This window comes from Phoca vitulina, unplaced genomic scaffold, assembly GCF_004348235.1.
Source record: "Phoca vitulina isolate PV1807 unplaced genomic scaffold, GSC_HSeal_1.0 scaffold101, whole genome shotgun sequence".
Classification (NCBI taxonomy): Eukaryota; Metazoa; Chordata; class Mammalia; order Carnivora; family Phocidae; genus Phoca; species Phoca vitulina.
Window position 1 is genome coordinate 562,480 of NW_022589804.1, and position 25,919 is coordinate 588,398.

Sequence of the window (25,919 nt, forward strand, 5' to 3'; positions counted from 1 at the left end):
CAGCACCTCTTAATTCATAGCAAAGATGACGCATTACTTAAATAAATTTCTTTACTTTCTCAATATTCACATTTGGCAAGGACAATATGCATAGCATTACAACTAGTCAGAGAGGGTAAAAACAGAAGAATCATTTAAAACTGTATAAATATATGAGGACTAAAATGCCAATTTTGTTTTGTTTTGCTTTGTTTTGTTTTGTTTTGTTTTTACAGAGAGATCTCAGGGTATGTCATTATCACATTATGCTAAAAGTTTACTGAGTATCAAGAAATAATATCTAAAATCTTTAAAAAAAAAGGGGGGGGGGCGCCTGGGTGGCTCAGTCGTTAAGCGTCTGCCTTCGGCTCAGGTCATGATCCCAGGGTCCTGGGATCGAGTACCACATCGGGCTCCCTGCTCGGCAGGAAGCCTGCTTCTCCCTCTCCCACTCCCCCTGCTTGTGTTCCTGCTCTCGCTATCTCTCTCTCTGTCAAATAAATAAATAAAATCTTAAAAAAAAAAAAAAAAGAAATAATATCCCCACACTCTAAACTATTCTGTTTTTAAGGTATTTTTTTCTGAAAAAAAGATAAAACTGTAAGCTTCTACTACCCAGATGTCTGAACAATGTCACTGAGTCTAAAGAAATCTGTTTCCACAAAATTTAAAATGCCCCGTAATGTTCAAACAGTCATAGTTTCTAGCAGACGATCACTGCATCCTGGCTAGAGAGTGTCTAACGGCCAGATAAAATAAATGTATTCTGATCTTGTCACCTTTCTGCTTTGGGAAATAAGGCACTGATTAAGAATTTAGCATGCATTTCATATATAGGAATTATGTTTGACTTATAGTTTATGAACCTAGTTCATAAGTATTAACTCTACGCTAAGTACAGCTTCTGCCCTAGATCTCTTAAGCATACGTATATATCCACAAAGCCTTCTCCATAATATAGCAATCCTTGTTTTATTTCAGTCTTTTAAAAAGGTAATGTTATATCCTGATTAAAGAAGCACACTCAAAGAAAACCCACTTGTAGAGTAATACACAGCATACTTGTTTGAATTCCCTACATGTTATCGGAAGGGTCTTATTTTCCATGAGAACTGGGAATAAAGAGAAAAAAAGCTATCCTTTGAGTCAAATGAGTTGAATCAGCTCACTCAACTGGAAGGAGACACACTGTTTTCTTTCTTTTTTTTAATTAATTAATTTTATTTTATTTTATTATGTTATGTTAATCACCATACATCATTAGTTTTTGATGTAGTGTTTCATGATTCATTGTTTGTGTATAACACCCAGTGCTCCATTCAGTACATGCCCTCTTTAATATTTCTAAACTCATTGGGATAACTACTTAAGATGGTCTTTTAGTTTGATCAATGAATGTTAAATATCATAGGACTGTTGTTAGGATTAAATAATATAACATGTAAGAAATGAGAATGTCTGCCACACAGAGATTTTTATTCTTATTATTATGATGAGGAACATTGCCTGATCCAAATACCAACAGGGTTGGCAAGGTGGTATTTCTGGGGAGTTAAGTATCCCAAGCTTGGAAAAGTTTTCTTGTTCTGAGCTTCTCAAAACATTTTGCCTCTGTTCTGAGTCAGTGAACACCAATCTATACCAAGCTGTTCAGCTTTCTGATTCCCTCAGAATGGGTAAAGGTGTGCAGGAGAGGACTGGAACCTTCCCATCACTAGAATGTCCCATCTCACTGAAACCATCTCCTTGGCATTAAGATTTATACAGTTGGTCTCAATGGAATTTAGTTTTTGAGCCTGTGTGATCATTTCTGGATGTCCTAATAAAGTCCATTTCTCAAGCACAGACACTGAAAACTCAGTCATTCTTTGAGACTTCACTGTGACTGGCTGCTGGCCTTTCTCTTCAAATATGCACCCTGCTATAAAATATCATTCAAAATGTCAAAACTTCCATTTTCTTTCATTAAAGCCCAGAGCTTTTTTTTTTTTTTTTTTTTTTTACTTTCTTGAACTGCTCCTCAAGAAATCCTAGCAAATGAAGAGGTGAGATACTTCCCAGTGACGTGTTTGGCAGTCACAATAAAATAGGGTTGAAGGGCTGCCCAAAAGGAAAGTTTTGGAGAATCATAATAGGAGTTATTTTAGAAGAGCCGTCATATGAAGAGAAACTAGATTTTTAAATGGTGTATAGCTTGAGAGGACAAAACAAGGACCAATTATGAGAAATCGATGGGAGATGTTTTAGAACAATTCTTAATGTGTTGCTCACCTGTCTGTCTCCCATTTGGCTACCAAGAGCTCCTGATCCTCTATTCTCGAGAGTATACAAAAGTTGCTAGACTCCAACCAACTCATCTGCATCTTAGTCTCCCTACCCAAAAACAAGCCCTCACCATCTATTTTCCCCCCAATGGCTCACTGATTAATCATCCTGCATTCTGCTAAGGCCACTAGCTTCGTACCTTGTTGACATATAGAGAGGATCATATCAACTTCCTGCTGGCCTCTCCTGACTCACATTGTCTAGAGCAATGTTTCACAAAACAAGTAGTGTAGACATATTCTTGAAGATACAAACACAGTATCATGGTTTTTAAACACTGGGTTTTCAAGTATCTCTCTTTTACAGGGAAGCTATGAGAGACATTTACATAGAACAAACTTTAGTTTCCTAATTCCCTAGGGATCTGTGGGCATATTTTTAGGACGCTATAACTTTTTTTCCTCTAGAGCAGATTGAGATACAGGGGTATACATGATGTATTCTAAGTTCTTGACACCTCTTCTTATCTCCCATTGCAAACTTAATATTTTAGCCATACACAACTTCTTATTTTGTGGTAACTAATTCACACCTCTGTTCCACAATGCATGTTGTCTCCTCTGCTGGAAATGCCTTTCTTCTTCCCTTCTTGGTGAGAAATTATTGATATTTCAAGACCCAGTTCTTCTATTTTTACCTTCTTGGGAAATATGTCTCTCTGGTAGTACCAGGATCATGGAGGGCTTTTTAAATCGAATAGAACTACGGTTGTTTTTTTTTTTTTTTTTTTCTGTACCCTGGAGCTTTTTGTTCTCCCTTGTGAGGTAGGTTAGTCCCTGTCCTTGAATGGCCACGCAGGGATGTTGTCATAGTGGCATCTCAGCACAGTACGGGATGTTGGAGTGAACGCATGGAGAAGTGTCTTTCAGATCTAAGTTTCCATGATCCTAAGTTGCACTGTGCTTAGGGTTGTGAACACAGCTTTAAATTAGAGTTGTTCCTTGTTTTTGTACCTTTTCCCCCTTTGGGGTCACATGAGCTGCCTTTTCTCTTGTCTCCTTGTTTTTGGGAACTTCCCCTAAAAAATTATTTGTCACCAGAAATGCTATCTATCTCTGGGTCTCTCTCAAGAAATTTTTTCCATTTTTCTCCCTCCCCATTTTTCTACTACACCTAGCCCATCATGACCTATTTTCTCAGGAGTCAGTCCATACTTGGTTTCTAAGCTAATTGTTAGAAAAATTAATGAGTGATAACTGAGTTATTAACAACCAATCTCGGTTTAACATAATTATAGCTGCCATTTATTGAAGAAACATTGTAAGTTCCTTACATGTATTATATCATTTCATCTTTACACAAACCCCATAAATTATTATTCTTATCTACATTTTAAAGATGATGAAACTAAGGCCCAGAAGTGAAATAACTTATTTTTTTTTAAAGATTTTATTTATTTATTCATGAGAGACAGAGAGAGAGAGAGAGGCAGAGGGAGAAGCAGGCTCCCAAGGAGCAGGGAGCCCGATGCAGGACTCGATCCCAGGACCCTGAGATCATGACCTGAGCCGAAGGCAGATGCTTAACCATCTGAGCCACCCAGGCGCCCGTGAAATAACTTATTCAATGTGATATATCTAGGAAGTGGTGGAGTTTGGATCAACTTCCAGTCAGTTTGATTGCTTTTAACCACTTCGCTAAATTGGCATTCCTCCTCAGCCCCCAACACACATGCCACTGCTAATTTTGCATTAGCACGATTATAAACTGGGAAGTACAGCACCCTGGGCAGTCAGAGATTTGGTTGTGAGAAGATTCTTCTTTGAGTCCAATAGCCCACACTGCATGGGAACCAAAAATTTAGCCTAATCAGAAGACTACCTTTTATAATGCATACTTATTTTTTCTTTGCTTTATCGAAGAACATGAGTCTCTTTTACACAATTCACAAGTGGCCCATTTTCAATATTTATTTCAGCATTTAAATCTAAGAGAAAAGCTGAGGTTACATAAATAACTTCAGCAGACGAAAACACCACAGCTCCTCCATCCCAGGACTGGCTGTGAGAATGTGTTCAATCGGATGTACATTACACACCTCTCACAAGGCTGGAAAGAATCAAAGGGCAGCAATAACTGTGAGGTTCAATCAAAATTGACCATTCCATTACACCTGTGTTATTGAGAACAGAACGCAGTAGGCTGCCTTTGCTCCTGCTTCTCCCGCTCTGCGCTCCTCACAGCTATACTCGCTTGAGCACTCCTTGTAGCCAAGACACCCCACATCCCACCTTATCTGGTTTTAAAATGTGTCTAGTGGGCAAGACTTGCTCCCAGATCTTTGTTTCTAATATCATTCCCCACAGAAAGGAACCATTGTTTCTGAAAAAATATGACTGATTCAGGCCCGAGGCACTGCAGGTACAAGATGACTCTAGAATACTTTGTTATACCAGAAAGAAAGAAAATGCTAACAAAATAATGGGGATGTGAAACAGAGACATAAGAGCCAGTTTGAAGGGGTGCCCATCGGTGGAATCTGGGACCATCTGAGCACTGAGGTAATTATGCACCTTAAAGAATTTATACCATTGAAAAAACTGTAAGTCTTTACTCAATACCACAGATAAATTAGATAGATAGATAGATAGATAGATAGATAGATAGATAGATAGATAATAGATAGATGATAGGGAGAGAGGGAGGGAGGAAAGAAAGAAGGAAGGCAGGCAGGTGGGTTCTTGCTAACAGTAGAATCCTGAGTGCTGGCTAATAAATGTAAAGGGAGTGCTGAAGTTGGAAACATCATTTTGTAATGGATGGCAACTGCAGGAGAAAGCAGAATATTTGCATAGTATTAAAAAATGTCTCCATGTACTCAATTTATTATTTTGAAAGAAAGAAAATAAGTTACTATGAAATGGGGAAATTGGGCCACATCTGGAGCTGATGACCAAATGCACATCATCAATGTGAGACAGATGGTTGTCCTATGCCTCCCAATGGGATACACTCTTAGACACAAAGCCACCTACATAGAATTCTGGCTAAGAAGGCATTACCTGCATCCAATCATGAGGAAATATCAGACAAACTCAAAAAAAAGAAACTCTATTTAAAAATGGTGGGAAGGACTGTATTTCCCCAGTGTCAATCTCATTAAAGAAAAAAAAGGGATCTGTAAAAATACTTTAGATGAAAGAAGGCTGAAGAGACATGGCAACTAAATGTTACCTGCCCTAGTCTGGATCCTGTTATGGAGGAAAAAAAAAAATGCTATAAAATATATTGTTAGGCCTATTGAAAAAAATTAGAATAGAAATATTAGATTAGAATAAAGTTTTATATCAATATAGAATTTACTGTAGTTAATAACTGGTCTGTGATTATGTACGAGAATATTCCTACTCTAAGGAAAAAATACACTGACATACCCAGGGGTAAAGAGTTCTAATCCATACAACTCATCCTCAAGTGGTTCAGTTTGGGAGAGAGAAACAGCAAACCAGATATAATGTAAACAGTAAGTGAATCTGGGTGTATGTATGTCTTTTGTACTATTTTATTGTTGTAATTTTTCTGCAGGCTTAAAATTATTTCTGAATAAAAGAAAGAAAAGAAAAGAGTAAAAAAAATGTGGCCTTGATCAGGGAAAACCCTTATAGCTCCGATCAATGTTTGCTAAGATTTTCCCACCAGTACGTTGGCAACACACAACATTGATAAGTAAACTAAGTGGTAGGTTAGATGCAATTTGAAGTGCATTAAGTTTTACTTATGTTCAGTTATCAAAAACTTATTGAACACCTATCATGTGCCAGATAATGTGCTATGATAAGCTTTTTTTCTCCTCCTCAAGAAAGCATACTGGACTATGTGTGAATGAGAATAATAAAGAAAAAAATGAAGAAGAAAATAATTCACAATCATAATTTATTAATAGCAGCAAATTATTTGTGATAAATCTAATGTTCTCCACTCACCTCTGTGCATTAGAAACTCATTTGAAAGCCATTGGCTGAGTTGACAAAGCTCAAGCCATTTTCTTTTTTCACCTTGAGGCCCAGAAACGTGTCGCTCCCTTACCTTATTTCTGTGACCAGCCCATGTTCTTTAGTTTCAAAGTTCATGCTTTCCCACTGCTAGAAAATCTGCCTGAAAAACCTATAAAGTACTTCTGTCTCCTTAAGGATGAGGCCCAACTTTGCAGTGTCATTAAGTCAGAATTTGGAGCCCTGCTGTTAACCTCTGCATAGTCCAATGAGACACCCAATCCTCCCAGATGGTGACTGTCAACTTGTGTGTGCACCTCTGTCTCAGCATATAGGCTCTGAGACTCCTAACACCATGCATTGCCTTATTATATTATTGAAGGTTCAGCTTGATATATTTACTGTTCACCCTCAAGAAACTCTCAACCCACTCTGGGTCATCAGAGTACAATGGAAAGCACTCTTGGGTTTTGGCACTTGACAATTCTCGGAAGAGATTTAGCTCTGTCACTTACTGAATGAATGCTTATAGCCGAATTATATATCTCTAATCCTGTTTCCTCTCTTTAAACTCAAAGTAATGGTGCTATATTTCTCAGAGGATGGTTGTAAGAATTAAGTGAGATAGTGTTTGGCTGGAAAATGTTAATCGTTAAAATTACTTTCAGAAGATAAACACAATTTTTGTTTTAATGGCTGGAAGCAGGATTTCTCTTTAGGGTGATATAGGTGATATACTCCTTGTTTAAACTGCTTCTCGAGGAGAGCGAGGCCCGAAGGTTATGGTTGGAAAGACCCAGGGATATGAAAGAGACAGTAAAACTACTCTGTATAGTTGAACAACAGAAGTTAGAGGATAAAACAACAACCACAATGACAAGAAAACAAAACAAGAAAGTTAAGAAGAATGAAATAAGAGAAAGGTTTGTCTACATAGTAGGGTGCCAAAGAGGTTTGTAGGAGGTGGACGGTTTAGTGTTAAATGTTGAGTTGTTGACATTGCAACAAGTTAGCCCTCTGTCTTTCCAAACTTCCTATTAAATCTGTGACTTGAGTGAATGATCTTGATTTTGTTTTGTTTGTAGTTTGTTTCCATAATGCATATTGAGGTGAAAAAAGTGAGTTTCATGACTAGGACAGCACTGAGCAGAGAAGAATCAACAGATGCTGAAGGGAAGAGCAAGCAGGACTGAGAACTTTGTAGGAAAAGTAGGACCTAGAAGAGCCTCTGAGAAGGAATCTCTGACAAAGCACAGAAACCCTGAGGGATAATGAGATGGTGACTTAACCTGACATATAGATTTAATCCTTATTATAGGTAAGAGAATGGACTTGGCTCAAAGAGCCTAGTGTTCAAAGTATTTTAAACTAGGTAAAATACTAAAACTTGCAAAGTATGATAGATCCACAGTCTTTTATCTATAATTCCAAAATACTAATTGGTCTGAAATGTTTTGTTCGGCATCAATACTCTAAAAAAAAAAAAAAAATACTCTATCAGTGGAAAAAGCTGACCTTATTCACCATTAGGCTGCCAATCATCTTTCTTTATTGTGACGGTGGGTGTATTCATACCTCTTGCTGAAGAGTTGTGTTTGATTACGGTGCTGCTCAGACTCTGTGAGGATTATTGGCCATATAGGCATATATGCCACTTGTCTTTACTCAGAAAATTCTGAATTCTTAAACATATCTGGGGTTTTGGATAAGAGATTACAAACAGTGCAGAAAAACAGAGGAAATTTTAAATGAGTGATAAAAGGGGATTACCTTCCAGTGTATTTCTAAAGCTGAAATTGGCAGCTTTATCCATGGAATCCGATTCATACTGGGTCAGACTTAGGCAGAATTCCACATCAGCGGAGGAGGGGAGCCTCGGGGTCCTGGCTTTGTCATGGTTTCCAGGATTGCGCAGTAGCGGTCCCTCCGGAGTTCCGTCGCATAAAGCCTGCTGGCTGTTGTACTCCTCCAGGCGGGTGCAGATTATCTACACAAAAACCTTTATGTTAAAGGAGTTGTGGCCGCCTCAACATCAAAGTGGGGAAGGCAGGGAGATTCACCGAGAGTTCCATATTTTAAAGGAAATTGTTGAAGGAAGCAGCCTTCTGAGGGTTGCCGAATAAGCAGTGAAAGCTAAAATCTAGAACAGAATTCTCATCTTGTATCTACTTAAGAAAATGAGTCAAATTTCCTAGGCCTCATCGATCGAAGGAGGATAATAAAAACGACTTCATATAATTTTGTCAAATATTTATTTGATGAGAACATTAGCCTGACAAACATCTGTTAAACATCCATTGTGTGACTTTGCTAGTTGTCTGCCCACGAAGCTAGCCCTGGTCCCGAGTTTACGTCTGTGCCAGCTCCTGTTTTCTCTCTCTACATATCTTCTCTTTTGGCTCTCACAAGTTTCATGGCTTACATGCCAACTACTTGGTGAGAACTCCCTAGTTCCTATCTCTAGTTCAAAACCACTCCTCTGAACTTTAAACCTGTATATCTATCTCTGACTTCCTATTTCAGTCTTATCTCCCATGCATCTCACATGTCACGTTTAAACTCCCCAAACTCTGTTCCTCTCCCCATATTTCCTATCACACCAAACGTCCTGCAGCTCAAACCTATGAGTCATCCTTTTTAAGCCAGAACTGGTGACTTTTCATTTGTATTTTATTCTCTTATGTCTTTCGCTTATGATTGAAATCATTAGCCAGTCGTGTCAATTGTACCTCCAGAATATAGCTTGAGTCTGGGCACCATTCTTCAATTTGTTTACAAATGATGCGATCTGACTGCTAAAGTCAGGTTGGCTACCCTTCTCCTAGCATTACTTGTGCTTCTCCCTGCCACAACTTTTTTCATGCCTAAGCATGCTCACTCCTTGCCATGGATCTGACATCTGACCTCGTCTTCAAGGCCAAGGCAATATCTTAGAAAAAACAGACACTGTTAACTCTGACTTCGAAAGTAATTCAAAAGGATCTGACTCTAAATAGGAAGAATTTTGAGGAATTCTTCACTGAATTATTTTGCTTATAGTTTCATTTATAGGTAGGCAGAAGAATGAACTACAATAAAAATATTTCACTACAGAAGTCAAAAGGAGCTCTTTCAGTATAAATATAAAATAAAAATTGTAAAAGATTAAAAATATTACACCATAATTTAATAAGCAGATTTATCTTTGTTTTTTGGTCTCGGTGCTATATAAATTAATTCATCTTAAAATCACTGATGCCTTAGATTCAGTGAGAGCAATGAACTAAGTAGCAAGATATCAATCCTAACCCAAAACAAAAAGTGCAGAGAACCACCCTGCCATGACTGACTGTTCATAACAGGCACATACTTCCACAGGAGGCCTGTGCCCACTGAGCAGATAACATTATTCTTTGTCAAATGTAGACTTCATTTACTTTAGACTCCCTTGATAAACAATCAGTATCACTTCCTTTAGAAAATGTGATCTCCACGAGGACAACTTTATTATTATTACTGTTCACCTAATCTAGAACAGAGGCTCAATCAATATTTGATGGATGAAAAACAAATCAATGGACGAACCAATGAATCTTCAACTACAAACATGTGTTCAGCAGACTTTTTAACTCGTCCTGTAATTGGTACCAACCTCTGCCCTAGAAGGTATTTTTTAAATGTATCATTTTTATTAAACATATATTGAGGCCCTATTCTGTTCCAGACCATCAGGAAGGCATCGCTGTGTACATTTTTAAAATTTCACACAACCACCTTGTAGGTTTATATGATTTTTCTTTCCTATTTTAATGATGAGGAAATGCAGTCTGAGTAGGGAAGAATACAAAGGGCTAGTAGCATCTAAAACCCTGTATTATGATGAATACTTTTATGGACAACAGGCAAGGCACATGGAACAATATTTTAAAAGTGAAAAGCCTTCCTGGTCACTTGTTTGCATCACAGTTAAAAATAATCAAGACAATCTTACCAGTCTCCTGCTACAGTGAGTTTGCCCTCTAGAGAAATGTAAAAGCAAATTCAATTATCATGAGATGGAACTGAATGAGCCATGCCCCCCAGGAATAGCTGCTACTATGTTCAACGAGAGACACGTAGAGAAGCTTTCAATTTTGGGTCACTAAGATATCACTTATGAATTGAAGCATTGTGTGTTGGAAAAGAACCGGATGCCAAATTCCGGTAGATGTGGGCGTCAGTTCCGGCCCTGCTACTTACTCGCGATGTGTCAGTGAGCACGTTATTTAGACTTGCTAAGTCTCAATTTTCTCAACTGTAATATGAAATCATATTAAATATAATAGGATATAATAAAAATATACTATTATGTAACACAGTAATGTATAATTCACATTTACTATATTGATAATAAAATAAAATAGTAATAGAAAGTAGCACAGTTTTTTTGCCCAGCAAATGTCGGTCTCCAGGTTTCTTCACACTTCACAACATTCCTCAATTCTTTTATCCATGCATAATTGAAAAATAGATCTGTTGGGTGACTTGTCTAAGGTCATCTGATGCTTAGAGCCAGGGCTAGAACATTAATACACAGTGCTGATTCCAAATGTATATATCCACTACATTTATTACTGCCTGTAAATGGCTTAGGAATGGTTGAATAAAGCTAACCTAGCTTTTGCCTTGAATATAATATGTTGGATTCCTTTATCATGTCAATTAACTAGACATCACGACAGGTACATAAACGAAATCATTTCATTCCTGTTGGAATAATAAACCATCTCAGGACATTTTCGAAAGATCCTACTGCCTCAAAAACTCCTATAGCAGACTCCTTTAAATTAGAGAGGTTTGAATGGAACTATTTTTGCTGAAATGCCAACTGCCAAGTGACTAAGTGTTCAGATGACTGGATGTATTAGTAACAAGGAGGAAATCTACCCTGGTTCCAGAAATAATTTGAAAAACTTAGTTCCAAGTGATCATGTTTGTATTTGTTACAGAAGGAGAGTCAGGGAGGAGAAATCATCAAGCACAATGGTTAGGATCATGGAGCTGAGAGTCAGACATGATTTCTAGTATTGACTATTATTAGATACATGACCTTGGGCAAATTACTTAAGCTCTCTGAGTATTAAGTTTTTCATCTGTACATGGGTATTATAACAGCTTTTAATGAAGGATCAAATAATTTAACATATGCAAAGCACTTAGTATACAGTTTCAGGTATAGAGTGTTTAATAATAATCGCTTTTGGGGCGCCTGGGTGGCTCAGATGGTTGAGTGTCTGACTTTTGATTTCTGCTCAGGTGATGATCTCATGGTTGTGGGATCGAGCTCAGCGGGGAGTCTGCTTGAGATTCTCTCTCTGCTCTCCCTCTATCCCTAGCCCCCCCAAATAAATCTTTTTTAAAAAATGACAGCTATTATACTATTATTGAATATAAGCCCATTGGGCAGGCCACCAAATTGTTTTTAACTCTGGCTCTATAATACTGGTTGAATATTCATTATTGTAATAACAAACATTGATATGTCATATAAAGATATGTTATAGTAATAATTTCCACACATGGAACTCAAAGAATATGTCAGATACTAAACCAGTCATTTTACATTAACAGATTCCATTGAATCCCTCCACAATAATGTTTTAAGATATATTATTCTAATTTTAAAGAAAAAGGTCCCAGAATAAGTAACTTGTCCAGTATCTTGTAGCGAAGGAAGTTACAAAAGTCCACTGAAACTCGTGTTTCTGTGATTCAAAAGATTATACCTCCCACTACATTATTCTGCTTTCCATTGCATTTAGTGCTTTCATTAACACAGAAAACAAGCATATATAATAACTGCACCCCATTTTTTTCTGTTGAGATAAACCAAAGGTCAAAGACTCTAAATAATTTGTTCAGTATCATCTGGTAAGTGGCAGAGGTCCTATGATGAGGAAGTTCTTCTTTTTCTATTTGAACACTGGTGATTTATAACATATCATGGGGGAAAAAATCAAGTGTCTCAAGTCAAATGAAAAAAGAGAGATAGAAAGAAGAAAGATGTATTAATTGAGGTGAAGCTAGATGGTGTTCTCTTAAACTTAAATAAATAGCAACAAACTACCAGTTATTAGAAGCTGTCAGGAGCAAAGATTCTATTAGGGCATTAGAGATTTATTTGTGGGAAAAGAAAAAAAAGTAAACCATATGACATTCCACAGAATCTTTTCCATAAAGAAAAAAAAGAAGCTGTTATTTCACTGAGCTGTTGCCATGGTTACCTAAAACCCATGACTCTCTGCTGAAATGTGACTTTTTTCTTTTTTCTTCCCACTGTTTGCTTCCATGTGATGTGCTTTTCACCTGATGAGTGAATTCCCTGGCCACATTTCAGTCATGTCTATCATCTAGGAATGTTTATTTCTCTTTATTCTGATCCATCATGACAGCTACCCTGATCTACCTTGCTTTTTATGGCTGGTCTATCAGCTGCTTGCATAACATTGGATCCAATTGTGTTGAGCACAGGTATTTGTACTTTAGTGTTATTAAGGACCCCCATCTCCAGAAATGTTGGACTGTTTTAATTGATTACAAACATGCTTCTACATTAAAAGCTCTTGGCATTAAAGAACTAAATGAAAAAATATATACAAAAAAGACATGCATTCTGAATATGAGAAAAATAGTTTTCTAAACATACTAACACTGATTTACATATTATTTTATTTAATAGAAAACCCTATCAGTGAATATTATTAATCTCACTTAAATAACACTCAGATATGTTGTAACTTGCTTCATTTTCTCTATTGTATATTCTTTTTTTCTTTTTGCTGCATAAACATACATATATAGAAGCCCAGAGAGAACTACATAAAATGTTTTATTCTACATGTTCAGTGAGTCACTGCTTATTTTGCATTGTTGTGTCCTTGGCCTTGGGGATCCAGTGCTATAAAGAAGTATGGTCTAAGGTTCTAGAAATCCAGGCATGCAGAGTTTAATTTTTGATGTATGTTATTATTAGAGCTAACATTTCTATGATTTTTAGTTTTGTTCAATTCAGCATATGTTTATAAAGCCCATTATATGCATATATCATGGTTCTGAGCTCTATGGATACAAAAATAAATTAGAAATGGTCTCTTTCTTGGAGCAGCTGACAGTCTGATAGACAAAAACAGGTTTGAAAACAATGACATGTACTGAAGAGTTATAGGTGCCATCATATAAATCTGTACAAAGCTCAAAGGGGTGAGGATCAATTCTACCTGAGTAAGGGATGTGCATCAGTAAGAGTCTAATGGAATATTTTTATTAACATAAATGAAAAGGACTACATCAGAATGTCTGCCCCAGTTGTCTATGCAACTGAATTTTAAGGGAGTCCAAGTGGCTACAAGTCAAATTTTATATCCATAAATTAGTGACTTAATTGATCTCTTCTGAGCCTAAATGGCTCCATATTAACAGAGAAACAACATTGGAGTCAGAAGCACCAGGTTTCAGTCCTCAACTGTGTGACCTTGGACAAATCATACCTTTTTGGGGCCTCTATCTTCTTTTATAAAATAAGGGCACTACACCACACACCACTGAGTGTCTCTTAGCTCACAGTTAATAAATGCTATGAATTTCTAAAACCTCTGTTTTTGCGTTGTAAAACATATCTGACACTGAGGAAGAAATGGAGGCTTGGCATTCAAAGGGCTAGCAGTCTAGCTAATTTCGAAGGTCTCTGTGAGTTCCCTGAGTCGGGAAGCTATTTGATTCTCCCTTCACAGAGAGCAGCTCACTTCTCGATTTGAGTGTACAATTAGGCGAAAACATTTAAACTAGGGGTGTGTTTATTACAGAACCTGAGTTTATAAAGTGAAATAGATACCAAAACAACTTCCAGATTCATTAAATCGGTGATTCTCAATGCTGACTTCACATTAGAATCACAAGGGAAGGTTTCATTTATTTATTTTTAAAGATTTTTTTTTCTTTATTTTAGAGAGAGAGAGGGAGCATGAGCAGGAGGGGCAGAGGGAGAGGGAGAGAGAATCTCAAGCAGACTCCATGCTGAGCGTGGAGCTTGATGTGGGCCTGGATCTCACGACCTGAGCCGAAACCAAGAGTCAGACACTTAACCGACTGAGCCACCCAGGTGCCCCACAAGAGCCACCCAGGCGTCCCACAACAAAAGGTTTTAAAAATGCAGATGCCTGGGGGGGCACCTGGGTGGCTCAGTTGTTAAGCGTCTGCCTTCGGCTCAGGTCATGATCCCAGGGTCCTGGGATCGAGCCCCGCATTGGGCTCCCTGCTCGGCCAGGAGCCTGCTTCTCCCTCTCCCACTCCCCCTGCTTGTGTTCCCTCTCTAGCTGTCTCTCTCTCTCTCTGTCAAATAAATAAAATAAAATCTTTAAAAAAAAAAAAATGCAGATGCCTGGGGACGCCTGGGTGGCTCGGTCGTTTGGGCGCCAGACTTGGTTTAGGCTAGGGTCATGATCTCAGGGTTGTGGGATGGAGCCCCATGTGGGGTTCCTGCTCAGTGGGGAGTCTGCTTGAGGATTCTCTTGCTCTATCTCCCTCTGCCCCCCTCCCCCCAAAATAAATAAATAAATCTTTTAAAAAATGTTTAAAAATGCAGATGCCTGGACTTTCCAGTGGACCACCTGAAGAGGATTTTCCAGCAAGAATTAGGTGGGTGGATCCACGCAATTTTCTTTAAGCTCCCTAAGTGGTTTAGATACTAAGAACTACTGAATTAAATGTATATAAACAACTGATCTTTGTTTTTAAAGGACAGTAACCAGAAATGGAAACAGCAACTGTCACCTCACACAGTGACACCACTCACAGTAGGCAGATACAAATTTTCTTTCATTTCCCCTTTTTTATTTAAACTATCATTTGCTTGTTTTTCTTCAATGGTCTTTGTTCACTCTGTTTCTGAATTTGATTTTTAACACCAATTACTGCACAGCAGTTTAATCATTGAATAATATGGAACCTAATGACATAATTTCAGTCCAGTGTTTACCCACTAGACCCCAAAAGATTTATTTAGAAATAAAATTGGCCACAATCATAAAGAAAAGAGGGGATGGGGAGGGACTTTCCACTCAATAAATGATTAGAAAAAAAATGCACATATAATTCTAGTCATGCCAACTAGCATATATCTCATGTAATCAAATATCAATTAGCATCTGTCTATTAAGCTTCCGTGTGGATGTTGTAACATTTTTGGTAATTTAGGTAAGCCACCAGGCTTTCTGGGTCAAGTGAGGCCAGGCTGTACAGTTAAGGAAAGCATTATAATGGACTGAAAATCCCTGTCCTCGCTTAACAGTATTTTAAGCAGTAACAGAGGATGAGAGAACTAGATGAGAGTTTTGCACTTTATAGATTAAGGTAGGAGGTCTGAAATCTTATTGAAATAGATTTTTTTTTCAAGCTCATCTTTTCCAGCCTTTCCTGCATAAATACACTCATTCCTCTTGGTAAATAGCTGACATTAGTGATACCAGATATGACACTATGACCATTTTTAAATGAGCTTCAATAGGCACCATTTGGAAGGTGTGTGAACTTAGTGGGGAGGGTAGGAAGCCGTTCACACTCCAAACCTGCAGAGCACAAGACGCGAATGCCAGATTCTTCCCATCCCATTTAAACATTGGGCTTCGTTCCATAAAGCACTACTACTCAAAAGTGCTGTATTAGAAATGTCTGGAATACAGACAGAAAAACATTTCTTCCTCCTTATGGTTTTAAAATGATAAATAATTAAAAGCATATTTCTTTGGTCACATTTTGCCCGTAATCCAGAGTGAAAAATTCAGCATAGGAGAAATAGAAATTAAATTTCAGAATTGCAATCCCTTATCTTGTACCTCTAAAGTTTGCACATATTTAGAAAAAAAGCTAATTTCTTCTGCAGCTTAATGAAAAAAGATGAGACAGAGTAAGCCAGATTCTTTGGCTGAAGACATCATAGCAGTCATGTCCTTGGGAATAGTATAGGTGGTCAGGCAGCCAAGCCTGACCTGTCTCTGCTAGTTCCTAGTGATCCTGTGATCTTGTACAGGTTATCTTTATAGCTCAGTGTTTTAAACCTTAGCAAGGTGAAGGGATAGCAAAAGTATTAACTGAGTTAACTACACAGAAACACTTGCAACAAGGCTTCACACAGGCTAAATGCTCAATGTAAATTAGCTGTTTTCATTATTTATCTATTTGGGCCCCAGGGTCATGATATATATTTTTTAAAAAGATTTATTCTCAATAATATTCCCCAAATTTCCCTGATGATAATAATCACCATAGACATTTAGTAAATGATGCCTTCCCAAGGACCCCACCCCCACCCCCGCTGAAGTTCTGATCAATGGGTCTAAGGGTTAGGACCAGGGATTTGTAATTTGTACACTGTATGAATTTTATTGTGAAGAAAATTTCAGAAACACTGACCTAGATCATTAACTTAATCATCTAAATATTCATTCATCCATTCATTCAACAAATACTTAATGAGCCCTTACCACTTCCCAGGCACCATCCTAAGTGCTGAGAGATACAGTGATGAACCAGATGCTCTTTATTTATTAGAGTGTAGGAACCTGGTAGAAGATATTGGACAAATAAACACACAAATACTTATGTAATTACAATTGTGAAGTATGCTATAAAGGAAAAATACAAGGTACGCTGAGGACTTTTAATAGGGGATCTTTTCTACTCTTGGCAGGAGAGATGGGGAGGGAGGTGTATGAAGACCTGCCTGAAGAAGCAATTGCTAAGCTTCTTTTAGGCTCTGATATTGGATGTCCAGGACTCCTTACCTGCCACGAGGAGAAGAAGGATGCTGGGCTGAGTAAGTTAGGGTTTGCTGGGTTGCGCCCTCCCATGTACTCATCCGTGCAAATGTCACAGCTTTTAGCATCTCGCCAATCCCAATATGGAATAGTGAAGTTCTCATCCCCGGTCAGCTTCTGGATTTCTTGTTCCCACAGCAACAAAAAGAGTCTGTGCCAAGGCAGGAAACCTGGGGCTTCATGAGCAAAATCAATGTCTCTCCAGACTTGAGACCCTCCAAGCAGTGTGTCCCTTGACACATAATAATGCATCCAGACAAAGAGGTCATAAATGTTGATGTCATTAAACTTGGGGTTTGATCCATTATTCATTTGGCCATAGGTGCCTGTGGGGATGACATAGTCTGGACTGGTGGTATGCTTCGCTAAAGTAAGGTAGGCAAGAAATTTGTTCTTCTCTGGGACACTCAGATCAAAGATGTTTTTTCTCACCAAAAGTCGCTTCTCTGTGCAGTTTGGTCCCCAAAAGCCAAACCTGCAATTTCCACAGTTGAATCCCATGAAGTTGCCAAAGCACTGGCAGGTCCTATTGTAAAAGACCGAGGGCCAAGACTCCCGGTCATCCACCCCTGTGAAGGGGAATTGAGGCCCGAGGGGGGCATTGGACAGAACGATGTCTTGACAGGCACCCCTGCCCGAAAGCCGGCCACAGGGACTCCCGTCACCCCTCCACGGTGGGCAGCATTCCTTCTCCATCAGGCTTTTGGAGGAGGCACAGGCTCGAGGGAAATGACCAGTGGAGGTCCGGAAACTCCACAGCAGACAGTACAAAGCAGCCAGGAGCATTCTTCCTCTAGTCCTCACGGATCTGCTTGAGCCAGTTAATTGAGCCACGCACTTCTCTTTCCAGCTACCCCTACAGTGACTATCACATGTTTTGGCTAAGACCTATATAATACCAGTCCTACCTCCAGCATCAAACACTCTCGGGCTTTATCTTAAGCTTTCATCTTCTGAAAACCACATGACTAACTTGTCTTTGGAGTTGGCAAGAATCCCACCAGTGGGACAGGCCTATGTTAAAGTGAGAAACACTATTCACCATTAATAGTTTAATTCACATGGTAATAATAATGATAATAATAATAATAATAATAATAATGCCTGATCTTAGGAAATGTAGTTAGTTGACTAGGAGATTAATGATGATTTGAATTGGAAAATAGGAGGTAGTGTCAGGAATAGAGTTTCTCTTATTAAGAGAGTTCAGGCAATGTTAGAGATTACGGGTGCAAAATAGTTGTTTCTGAGACCATAAGTAGGCCACAGAATTTGCAGAACTCAGCTTTGCAGAAAGAGATGCTTTTCAGAGCCTAGAGATTATATCTTATCTCTAGTTATATTACAGCTTATTTATTTCATACGAAGTATCTGAAGAAAAAGAAATCTTTCTGCTATGTCTCCCTGATTATCTTGATGCAGTTGACTAGTTGCTAGCAATCTAACCATTTATTTTCTGATTATTCCTACGGATGGGATAGGTGGGTGGTCTGCTTTATTGTGGAGACTTTTACTAGCTAATATCCCAAAGGAAACTGTTTTTATTTAAATGCTATAGCCACGCTGTTTCACCCATAAGTTCTAGAAATCAGAAATTGTTTTGAAATTTTGTCTACCATAGGGTCTTATAAAAGAATTCTCGATTTAGGGTGTGAATGAATAGCTTCACTATGTTTATTCAGCAGATATTTATTGGTCATCTACATTCAGGAACTCTTTCTCTGTGTATAGTAAAGCTAGATAAATTGAAATGAATGGATAAAAATCTAATTCTACCACTTATGCTAGTTTTCAAATGAGCAGTATAGATATTATGTACATCAGACTTTTAATGGAGGGGACATCTTTGTGAACTGAGGATACTGAAAAGGATTGCATAGTTTTGGATAATAGTATTCAAATTTTACTAACCTTTTAGTAACCTTGAATAAAACCTTAGCAGTGGCTATAAGTTGGAAAGACAAAGAGACTGGAGATAATCCTTCAGGCAGGGAGAAACTACAGAGGCAGAGCTGGAGAACTGGATTCAGGTAGGCTCCCCACACTAGCAGAAATGAAACCCAGGACCAGTCCACGAAGGGGCCTAAAAACTAAGTAGTTTAAACTAGGGTGAGTTGAAGAATTAGAGGATGAGAGTAGTCAAACCACAGTTGTCCCTGTGAGATTTCCTTCTTTATCCTGTTCCAGACGTGAAGTAGGGTGGTCCCCCTACAATACAGAACAATCGAGCACAAGGGAAAACTCGAAGAAGGCAACCGTGTCTGGTCCCCGAGCTGCGGGGTTCTGGGGAAGACCATCACTTTCCACGTGACATCGCAGTGTCCGCCTCTGCTTTCTTCCCCTTTCTGCTGGAGTTTGTCTCATTATTTAGAAAAACATCAAGGTGCCTCCATATCCCTCTCTTGGGACTCAAAAGCAGCCTTTTTAGGTGGAAGGAGCAGTGTGTCGGTGAAGAGGAAGAGAAGAGTAAGTTTCCATGGAAATGCTGCCTTTGGCTGGGATCAGGAAGTCATCACATGATCTCCACAAGGAGGCTTAATCTTTTTTCTTCCTCCTTCCAGAGCCACCAAGAGATTAACACAGGGCTTCTTGTCCCTGGGGAGTCTTGGTTCTGTATTACTTATAACCACATGTGGCCTTTTCTAATTCTATTCCATCTACTTGCAGACAGAATTCAACTTCTAATGTTCAATTTAATTAAGAATTTTGCTTTACACTTGCCCCCCTATCAGGCTTCCCAGTGAATAACTTATAAAGCCTTCACTCCGCTGGGCTTCTGTGTCTATTCTCCCAGGTCTGTTTTTTTATAGACTTCCAAGCATGCTTAGATGAATGGCAAAAATGAACTTTGTCCTCTTAATTGCCTTCACAAAAGTGATTTCTTTAACTTGACAGACCTCTTTATTACTCTTTAATATAGAACACTATCTACGCTGGCCCACATGTATAACAGTCTTATTGTCGAAACAAACTTCCTACATAGTAAACCCCATTTAAACTGGTTCTTCCCTGACCTCTAGATGTACATTCTCTAGGTATCTCTAGTTTATAGAATTTGAGAGTATCCTATCCTATTCTAAGAGATTCTTGTATGAGTTAACACCTAAGCTAATGCAATACTCTATTAGCCAGAATTAGAACTTAGTAAATACCCTGCAAATATTTATTGACTATCAGTTATCAGGCATATGCTGAGAGATAGGGATGTTATGATAAACACAACAGAAAGGTTTCTACCCTCATAAAGTATATAGTCTATTAAAATAACATTTTAATTTTAGTAATTTTAAATAACATTTATAACTGCATATTTTAAATTTTTTTTCCTGGTTAAATGACTTTTAAAGCTGCTATAAAAGAAAAAAAAAGCTACTAGGGAAGATGGCAGGGGACCTATCTAGTCATGAAGCATAGTCAAGGAAGGTTTTCTGGAAGAAGTTACATTACAAGTGACATCTGAAAGATTAGAAGTCTGTTTGGTGAAAAGGACAACTGGATGTGAGTGCATCCCAGGCAGAGGGAATATTACAAGCAAAGGCTCCAAAGTGGAAGGAGCATAGCACGTTCAAGGATCCTAAAGACAGTTAAAGTAGCTATAACCCCAAAGACTGTGGAGATGCGATATAAGTATGGAGGTGTACATAAGGATGAGATCATAGTCCTTGATGGATTTGAACCAGAGTTGTGATGTTCTCACACATGAATTGAAAACATTTCACTGAAGCTGCTGAGATGACAACAGACATGGGGATGGGAGAAAGACTAAATCTAGAAATCACCGTTAGCGATTATTGGAGTAACTTGGGCAAGAAATTTGGCTTGGGACCACAGTGATGATCCCTGAGAAGGACAGAAATGAATGGATTTGAAAGATATAGGGGTGACGAATTCAAAAGGAGTGAGAGGTGAAGAGGAAAGAGATTTTGGGCTGACGTCTAGGTTTCTAGCTTGTGTCATTAACTAAAACGAGGAAAGATTGAGGGTAAAATGTTTGTGGAAATTGAGTATGGGTTCAATTTTAGACATGCTGAATTTGAGACTTTAAGGCCTAATCTAGTCATAAACAATTGTCCTCTGGTTCCTGGTGTTTGCACTGATCATTCACCCACTCGTTGGTTTTGGCCAGTCAACTTTGCTCTTTTCCCTTACTCTGATCATTTGTCTTTGCTCATTTATTTGATGATAGTTTGAACCCTCTTCCCCAGCTTCATTTTTTAGCCTTCCTTCTCTCAGTTTTAATAGGAGCTACTATTTATTGAATATAGGTAACATAATGAGCTCAATTTGAATATTTACCATTTCAAAAATAAATTTTACTATGGAAATAGTTAAATATACTCAAACCAGAAAAAAAAAAAAATCATTAATTAGCATGACCCATCATCACACTTTAACCTCCATCATCTTTCTGTAGGCATTGTTTCTTCTGTCCCACCAACATAAAAAGAAAAAAAACTTCTTTAATATTTTAAAATAAATGTCAGATAACATAGATTCTCTGTAATGTCTCAGTATACACAGGTAACAATTAAGGATTTAAAAATATAACTAAAATACTAGTATAACATCTCAGACAAAAAGAAAGAACAATAATTCCTTAATATCAACTGATTTCAAGTCTATGCTCAATCTACTTTAATCATCTTAAACATATTTTTTTGAAGATCCAAACAAGGTCTATATATTGCTTTTGGTTAACATATTTCTTGTTTTTAAAAATCTATGTTTCTTGGGCACCTGGGTGGCTCATTTGGTTAAGCGTCTGCCTTCCGCTCAGGTCATGATCCCAGGGTCCTGGGATCGAGTCCCGCATCAGGCTCCCTGCTCAGCAGGGAATCTGCTTCTCCCTCTGACCCTCCCCACCGCTCATGTGCTCTCTCTCTCTTTCTCTCTCTCGCAAAAATAAAGTCTTTTTAAAAAAAAAAAACTACATTTCTGGGGCGCCTGGGTGGCTCAGTCCTTAAGCGTCTGCCTTCGGCTCAGGTCATGATCCCAGTGTCCTGGGATCGAGCCCCACATCGGGCTCCCTGCTCTGCGGGAGGCCTGCTTCTCCCTCTCCCACTCCCCCTGCTTGTGTTCCCTCTCTCGCTGTGTCTCTCTCTGTCAAATAAATAAATAAAACCTTAAAAAAAAAAACAAAACTACGTTTCTCATCTTTTTTTTAAAAAAGGTTTTTATGTATTTATTTGAGAGAGAAAGAGAGAGAGAGAGAGAGAGGGAGAGAGGGACAAGCAGACTCCATGCTGAGTGCAGAGCCCAATGTAGGGCTCAATCTTATGATCATGAGATCACGACCTGAACCGAAATCAAGAGTCCCATGCTTAATCGACTGAGCCACCCAGGTGCCCTCTCATCTTTTTTTTTTTTTTTTTTAATGAAACTTACTTATGGAAGAAACTGGATTTTGTTCAGTAGAATTATCCACTCTTCAAGGATGACTAATTTTGTCCTTGTAGTATCATCTAACACATTTCTTTATCCTGTATTTTCTATCACCTCATGGATTTTCAGTAATAACCTCTTGGATTTTCTATAATTAGGGAATTCGATTTAGAGACTTGATTAGGGTTCAGGATCAATTTTGTTATTGTTTTTGTTAAGAATTTCTTCACAGGTGTTGTCATGTACTACTTTTTCAAAGACATCAGAGGAACATGTTGTCTGCTTTTTGCACTCTTAGTTTTGTTTGTTTGTTTGTTTTAGATTTTTATTTATTTATTTGAGGAAGAGAGCACAGAGGGAGAGCGAGAGGGAGAAGCAGACTTCCCACTGAGTGGAGAGCCCGATGCGGGGCTCGACTCTAGGACCCTGAGATCGTGACCCGAGCCGAAGGCAGATGCTTAACCCACTGAGCCACCCAGGCACTCCACTCTTAGTTTTACAAATTGAACAGTAGTTTGAGGTGATGTCAGATCGTCATGTCTATTATATAGTTCTCTGACAAACTTTTACCTCATAATTTTATCATTCATTGACAATAAATTCCTATATCCATTATTTTAGTAAAGATTAAGAGAATAGTGGGTGCCTGGGTGGCTCAGTCGTTAAGCGTCTGCCTTCGGCTCAGGTCATGATCCCAGGGTCCTGGGATCAAGCCCCACATCGGGCTCCCTGCTCGGCGGGGAGCCTGCTTCTCCCTCTCCCAATCCCCCTGCTTGTGTTCCTGCTCTCACTATCTCTCTCTGTCAAATAAATAAAATCTTTAAAAAAAAAAGATTATGAAAATAGTGAATTTTGTAATTCTATTTGCATTTATTAACTGTGATTCTTTTGAAAGAATAACTTTTCCTTGTCAATTATTTGGTTACTCTGAAATACATTCTATACAAGAAGGTGGGGTAGCTGCTCAATTGTTGTTCTTTATCAATTTTCACAATAATGATTCAGTGCCCTAACAATCTATAAACATAACCTACCTATTTGTTTTAACTATTATGAAGACTTCTAGAATTTTATGTATTTGATTAGTAGACATCAGCTAACCCACATTATGATAGTTGTGTAATGATTATTATCATTGTGTTTATGTGTATGCATGCATAGAGTTGAAGGGAAAAACATGTAACTCATTCATTTATTCAATAAATATTCAGCTTCCACTATGTCCAAGAATCTATGCTAGACACCTGGGGGTTGCAAATTTGTGTGAGTCACAGGCCTCAACTGTGATTTGATGCTCTGGAGTCACTGAATTTTTATCCAAGCACTGCCAGTTATTAGTCTTAGGCCTCATGGGAAGAATAAAGGGGGAAACATAGGCATATACTTATGATTTGTTCAACAATCTCACTTATCATGGCTTCAGTGGACTCAGCCCTATCACATAGGTTGCTTTCGAGTTTTAAATGATAAGATATATGTTAAACACTCAATACAGGTTCTGTCTGACCTGTATGAAGTACTCAAATGTTAAATGCTACTATTAAAAAACACAAATTGGGTGCTTATGGTGTTCATCACTACAGGATTCTCATTATGTCTAGGACTTTGCAGTGTTAAGAGCTAGGAATTAACTATTTTATTAGATATAATTAGATATCATTATTATAAATTGCCCATTCTTCTCTAACCAGCATCCTCCTTTGCCCTTTTCCTCTAATTAAAGCCTTATTCTCTAAGACACTCAGCTTCTGCCCTTACACCAAGATGTCTTGCTTTCCTTAGAATTCTGAATTTAGTACATGCCCTTTTCCCTACTAAGAATGCTTCTCTCTATTCACTTGCATAATCTAGTCACACTGTACACGTTTAGCCCAGATGTCAATTAAGCCTTTGCTTTCTACAGGACTCCTCCAAGGATGGGTAGGGGGACTTTCTTCTATTTTCCCATCATACCCTGGTTTCACCTTTGGCATTGCACTCATCAGAATACCTTGTAATGATCTGTCAGTTGTCTCATGTCCCCTTTAGACCATGAGTCTTTTGAGGGCAAAAATAATGGTTTCATGCCAAGTACCTGGTATAGTTCCTGGCACTTTACATATTACTTTATTAGAGGGATAATGGATGGATTGATAAATGGATAGATCTATTTCTTCTTCTTTTATTTCCTTATTTTGTGAAGTGTGTTTTAAAGTTCTAAAATATTTCAAACATACAGAAAAAGCTAAATAATAAAATGAGCAACCATAAATCCACTACACTGAGTTAATAAATCATAGCAGTTTAGGCTAATGGATGAACTTTTAAAATCACATCATGCCATATCATTATAGACTAGGGAAGGTGAGAAGGTCCACTGTGAAGAGATATTGACAGGGAGAGTTAGGGACACATTTGCCAACATCCTGACAGAGGCCTTCCTAGCTGAATAGAAAGAACTAGCATTTACCTAGGATTTATTCAACAGTCATTTTCATGCAATATTATTTACTAAATGTCTACTCTGGGCTAGGCTTTTTACACAACTTTTTTTTTTAAATGTATCTTCACTTCTCATGAAGATGGTGCCAAAAGCGAAAAAGAAAGTGCCTGCCCCTCCCAAAGCCAACACCAAAGCCAAAGCAAAAGCATTGAAGGCCAAGAAAGTGGTGCCAAAAGGTGTCCTGAGTCACAAAAAAAAGATCCGCATGTCACCTACCTTCCCATGACCCAAGACACTGCATCTCCAAAGGCAGCCCAGATATTCTGGAAAGAGCACCCCCAGGAGAGACAAGCTTGACCACTATGCCATCATCAAGCTCCCCCCTGACCACAGAGTCAGTCAGGAAGAAAATAGAAGACAACAACACACTTGTGTTCATTTTGGATGTCAAGGTCAACAAGCACCAGATCAGACATGCTTTGAAGAAGCTCTATGACACATTGACGTGGCCAAGGTAAACACCCTGATCAGCTCCAAAGGAAACAAGAAGGCATATGTTCAACATGCTACTGCCTATGATGTTTTGGGTGTTGCCAATAAAAGTGGGATCATCTAAATAGTCCAGTTGGCTAAATTAAATATAAATTTTTTTCACCCTCTCCAAAATTTAATCCTTATAACAAGCTTACAAGGAACATAATATAGCCCTCTATAGTTAAGAAAATTAAGGTTAGTGCTTAACATCAAACTACTAGGGAATCTCAGAGGCCATATCTATCTGTATAACTCCAAATCTCAGAGATATTCTATTTTATTTTTATGTTGACCATATCCTTGCTAAGCTTCTAGAGATGAAACTTAGCCATCCTCTGCTCCAGTTTGAAGGTGGTCTTTTGTGATAGAGTACTTCAATCATACACTAAATCTCCCTTCAAAACTGGTTCTCATAAAACTGTTGGGTGTTAGGTAAATCATGGTCACCACGATACAAAATGACTCCTATTTTCTTTGCTTCAGTTGAACTGTCTATAAATTATCCTAAAGGCATAG

General features: G+C 38.2%; 1 protein-coding gene across 2 annotated transcripts in view; it reads right to left on the minus strand.

Moving 5' to 3' along the window:
• Positions 1 to 17,895, minus strand: part of TYR (tyrosinase) — a 111,292-nt gene extending 93,397 nt beyond the window's left edge. The window contains exons 1-3 of one of the 2 annotated variants that reach the window (XM_032397659.1): positions 17,033 to 17,851; positions 13,997 to 13,998; positions 8,007 to 8,110 (exon numbers count right to left, since the gene is read on the minus strand). In XM_032397659.1, the coding sequence (XP_032253550.1) occupies positions 8,007 to 8,110; positions 13,997 to 13,998; positions 17,033 to 17,851 (925 nt within the window). Of the gene's footprint in view, positions 1 to 8,006; positions 8,224 to 13,996; positions 13,999 to 17,032 lie in introns of both variants that reach the window. The other variant, XM_032397658.1, reaches the window with a different exon arrangement.
• Positions 17,896 to 25,919: the final 8,024 nt, after the last annotated feature.